Raw genomic sequence first — 4,941 nt, 5'->3', positions numbered from 1 at the left:
CTTTTCCTCTGCTTCATGGGCCAAGGTTTCTGTCTCAGTTTCCCTGCATGTCAGGACAATTTCCCTAGGAAGGGAGCCAGCCCCAACCCTTTGGCAGCCCAGACTTCCCTGGCCAGTGCTGATTCTTGAGGTCAAGACAGTCTTCCTGTGCTCATAATATCAGACTGGGCCTTGTTGTAGAAGAAACTGACTACTTAGTATCCCCACTGTGAATATAGCCACCCCAGGGAAACTCTCACGGCCTCTCACGTAATACATGGATCTTAACCCCTGATCGAGGTTCTCTGGACACTCTCCAGTGGGCCATGGCCACCATCTTTCCAGGAGTGGCTCAGTGGCAAGATCAAGTTCCCAATCCAAGTCTCCAGTCCCACTCCTTTTCCCTTTCTCATCCAGAGAGAGACTGAAGACAGAAACTCCTAAAAAAGATGTGACATTTTCCTATCAATCACCTAAGGCCCAGTGGAGGGTTGAATTCTTCTCCATCCTTTCCTAATTTACAATTGTGAGTCTTACTTTATCATTAAATTTTTTAAAATTATTATTGGAAATGCAATATACATGATAAAAAAATTCAAACTAACAGAGTATACAGTGTAAAATAAGTGTTCCCCTCACCGTGACTTCTGATACTCCAGTCCTCCTCTCCCGAGGCAGCCACTATTTAGAGTTTCTTGTTTATCTTTCCAAAATACTCTGTGAACATATAAGCATGTTTATCTAGTGTTCTCCTTTTTGTGAAATACACATATTGGCATACTCCATGTTTACCTACATTATATGCTTTCTATTTGATACATCTCAGAGCTTGTTCTGTGTTTGTACCTACAGATATGTCTCATCCTACATAGCAACCACAGAGTATTCTATTATGGATATACTATAATTTGTACAAGGCCCTACTGGTGGGACAGTTGAGTTTTTATATATATATATATATATATATATATATATATATATATATATATATAATAAACAATGTCTCAGTGAATATCTCTGTATCTTGGAATACTTGAATGAGTAAATATGATAGATGCATTCTTTTTAAAATTTTATTTATTTATCTATTTATGGCTGCACTGGGTCTTCGCTGCTGTGCATGAGCTTTCTCTGATTGCAGTTGAGCAGAGGCTACTCTTCTTTGTGGTGCGCAGGCTTCTCACTGTGCAGATTTCAGTAGTTGTGGTGCAGGGGCTTAATCGCCCTTTGGGATGTGGGATCTTCCCAGACTAGGGATCGAACCCATGTCCCCTGCATTGGCAGGTGGATTCTTAACCACTAGACCACCAGAGGAGAAGCCCTGATAGATACATTCTTAAAAGCAGAATTTCAGAAAGTAAATGTTTAACTTGATAGATATTTTTCACTTTGTCCTGCAGGGAGCTTAAGTCATTCAGTTTACACTCCTGTCAACACTGTGGGCAGGCCTGTTTCCCACACGGTCACTAACAGAACATTTCCAGACTTTTGATCTTGGTGTGGCTTTACTAGTTTATTTATCAAAATAATACATGTATACTATTTTCAGGCCCTGAGACGACAAGAATAATAATTCTATAAGAATGTAGAAATATATCAGATGGGTTCCAAACTTTGCCCTCATAATCTAGACATACAAACAACAATATTATCTGGAAAATTCAACAATGGTTCAAGATACAAAGGTAGCCGAAAGGAGGGGGAATTAATTTGGGGGAAAGTGGGGCTTGTTCACAGCTGGGAAATACTTTGTGAAGAACCTGATATCTGAGATGAGTTTTAACGACTTCATTTAATTAATAAATTTGTGTGAAGCACCCACATTGTGCCAGGCACTCTTCTGAGTCCTTAGAACACACTAGTGACCAAACAAAAGATTCCTATCCTCGTGAAGTTTATGTTCTAGTGAGGGGGTAGTCAATAAACAGTAGACTTAATGGCTAAGTAAATTATGTAGTATGTTACAAGGTGAAAGGTACTATAGACAAATAAAAAGCAGAACTTTCCTGGTGGTCCAGAGGTTAAGAATCCACCTTCCAATGCAGGGGACGTGTATTTGATCCCTGGTGGGGGAACTAAGAGCCCACATGCCATGAAACAGCCAAGCCTGTGTGCCACAACTACAGAGTCTGTGTGCTGCGATGAAGAGCCAGTGCAGCCAAAAGAAAAAGAAAAAGCAAAGTAGGATAAGGGGATCAGGAGTGTCCGTGGCAGAGGGGATGTGAATACTCATTTTAAGTAGGGTAGTTGGGTAGGCCTTGTAGAGAAGGTGACTTTGAGCAAAGACTTGAAGGAAGTGAACAAGTTAGCCAAGCAGATATCTAAGGAAAACTTTGCAGGCAGTGAGAACAGCCAGAACAAAGGCTCTAGGGTGAGCGTACACATGACATAATTGAAAATCAGCAAGGGGCCATGGAGGAGTATGCTCGGGAACCTTGCCCATGGCGAATTGTGGATGATTGTGGTGGAGCCTTCACTATGGGTGTTATCGGCGGTGGAGTATTCCAGGCCATTAAGGGCTTCCGCAATGCCCCTGTCGGAATTCGGCACCGATTGAGAGGCAGTGTCAATGCTGTAAGGATCAGAGCCCCCCAGATTGGAGGTAGCTTCGCTGTGTGGGGGGGCCTGTTTTCCACCATTGACTGTGGTCTGGTGCGGCTTCGGGGCAAGGAAGATCCCTGGAACTCCATCACCAGTGGCGCACTGACTGGGGCTGTGCTGGCTGCCCGCAGTGGCCCATTGGCCATGGTGGGCTCGGCAATGATGGGGGGCATCCTGTTGGCCCTCATCGAGGGTGTTGGCACCCTTCTCACTCGCTATACTGCCCAGCAGTTCCGCAATGCACCCCCGTTCCTGGAGGACCCTGGCCAGCTGCCCCCTAAGGAGGGTACCCCGGGCCCAGGCTACCCCAGCTATCAGCAGTACCACTGAGGAAGTGACCGCCTATCACCGCCACTGTGGGAGCTCCTCCTCGGTCCCCTCCCCGATGATCTACCTCGAAGGGAGGGCTGGCTCCCAGTTGGCCTATGGGACCCTTGAGAGGGCCTCTATCTGTTCTCTTATCCCCGGTTGGGGGTGGGGCACCCCAGCTGCCCTGATGGATGGGTCCCTTTTCTCTCAGGGCATCCCAATCCCCACTCACATATGTAACACGCTGTCACCCCAATCCCTTTGCATGGCGCTCTGATGAGTATTTAAAGCCAGTTTTGAAAAAAAAAAAAAATCAGCAAGGAGGTTGGTGGGACAGAGGGAGGGGAAGGGCAGTAGGAAATGAGGTCAGAGAGATGAATGGGGGGCCTGGAGCTTGGAGGGCCTTATAGGCCATTGAGATAGCCTTGGCTTTCTCTTTCTCTCTGGATCCTCGTACCACTGTTCCTTCTATCTGGACTCCTCATCCCCCAGAACTTCACACAGAAAATTCATTCATATCCACATCCTTAAGGCATCAGCTCAAATGTCACGTCCACAAAAAAAGGGTTTTTTCCCCCTCTGTCATCCTTATATATTTATTTAATATTTATCTACTTGGCTACACAAGGTCTTAGTTGTGCTACACAGGATCTTTGACCTTTGCTGCCGTATGCCAACTCTTGGGCATGTGGGATTTAGTTCCTTGACCAGGGATCGAACCCCCAGTCCCCTGCATTGGGAGCACAGAGTCTTAGCTACTGGGTCACCAGGGAAGTCCTTGACTTCCTTATTTAAAGTGACCTGGTGACTCAGTGGTAAAGAATCCAGCTCCCAAGGCAGGAGACATGGGTTCAATCCCTGGGTTGGGAAGATCCCTTGGAGAAGGAAATGGCAACGCACTCAGTATTCTTGCCTGGGAAATCCCATAGACAGAGAAGCTTGGTGGGCTACAGTCCATGGGGTCACAAAAGAGCTGGACACAACTTAGCAACTAAACAACAATAAATCATGTTTTCTGGGAAAAATACCAAAAAACAAAAATAAAGTGACCTCTTATTCCCTTATCTTCTTATTCATTTACTTTACATCCATTTCCATTTTTTTGGTCTATCTTTCCCACTACAGTGGAAGTTTTATGAGGTCTGGAGCATTATCTAACTCATTTGTCATTCTAACCCCAGCATCCAGATACAGTGTTGCTCTGTAAATATTTGTTGAATGAATATGGGTGGAAAAGGAGGGAAGGATGATTGAAGAAGCCTTGAGGAGATGAGAGGAGATCTGGAGCACAGTAATGGCACTGGTCTTGGGTGGACAAGGGACACATCTTCCTCTGTCAGCGAGGCAAGGAGGAAAGCATAGATTGGTATGTAGGGTATGTGGCAAGGGTAGATGATAAAAGATGTTGTAAGTGATGGCCACTCTAATGGCATAAAGTGAAGAGAAACTGAAGAGCCTCTTGATAAGGATGAAAGAGGAGAGTAAAAAAAAACTGGCTTAAAGCTCAACATTAAAAAAACTAAGATCATGGCATCCGGTCCCATCACTTCATGGCAAATAGATGGGGAAAAAATGGAAACAGTGACAGACTTTATTTTCTTGGGTTCCAAAATCACTGCAGACAGTGACTGCAGCCATGAAATTAAAACACACTTGCTCCTTGGAAGAAAAGCTATGACAAACCTAGACAGCGTTTTAAAAAACAGAGATATCACTTTGCCGACAAAGGTCCATATAGTCAAAGCTATAGTTTTTCCAGTAGTCATGTATGGATCTCCTCAAGAAAATTAGGAATACCAAGGGAATATTTCATGCAAAGATGGGCACAATACAGGACAGAAACAGCATGGACCTAACAAAAGCAGAAGATATTAAGAAGAGGTGGCATGAATACACAGAAGAATTATACAAAAAGAAAAGACTGTAATGACCCAGATAACCATGATGGTGTGATCACTCACCTAGAGCCAGACATCCTGGAGTGCGAAGTCAAATGGGCCTTAGGAAGCATCACTATGAACAAAGCTAGTGGAGGTGATGGAATTCCAGTTG

The 4,941-nt window shown here is 44.5% G+C and overlaps 1 protein-coding gene across 1 annotated transcript; it reads left to right on the top strand.

Moving 5' to 3' along the window:
- The first annotated feature begins 2,369 nt into the window (after window positions 1–2,369).
- LOC110131753 (mitochondrial import inner membrane translocase subunit Tim17-B) lies at window positions 2,370–3,231 on the top strand. Its single transcript, XM_070461177.1, has one exon. The coding sequence runs from the start codon at window positions 2,392–2,394 to the stop codon at window positions 2,908–2,910; it is 519 nt and encodes a 172-aa protein (XP_070317278.1). The 5' UTR covers window positions 2,370–2,391; the 3' UTR covers window positions 2,911–3,231.
- Window positions 3,232–4,941: the final 1,710 nt, after the last annotated feature.

This window comes from Odocoileus virginianus, chromosome 33, assembly GCF_023699985.2.
Source record: "Odocoileus virginianus isolate 20LAN1187 ecotype Illinois chromosome 33, Ovbor_1.2, whole genome shotgun sequence".
Classification (NCBI taxonomy): Eukaryota; Metazoa; Chordata; class Mammalia; order Artiodactyla; family Cervidae; genus Odocoileus; species Odocoileus virginianus.
Note: the sequence above shows the minus strand (reverse complement) of the source record. Positions and strands in the feature narration are given on the sequence as shown.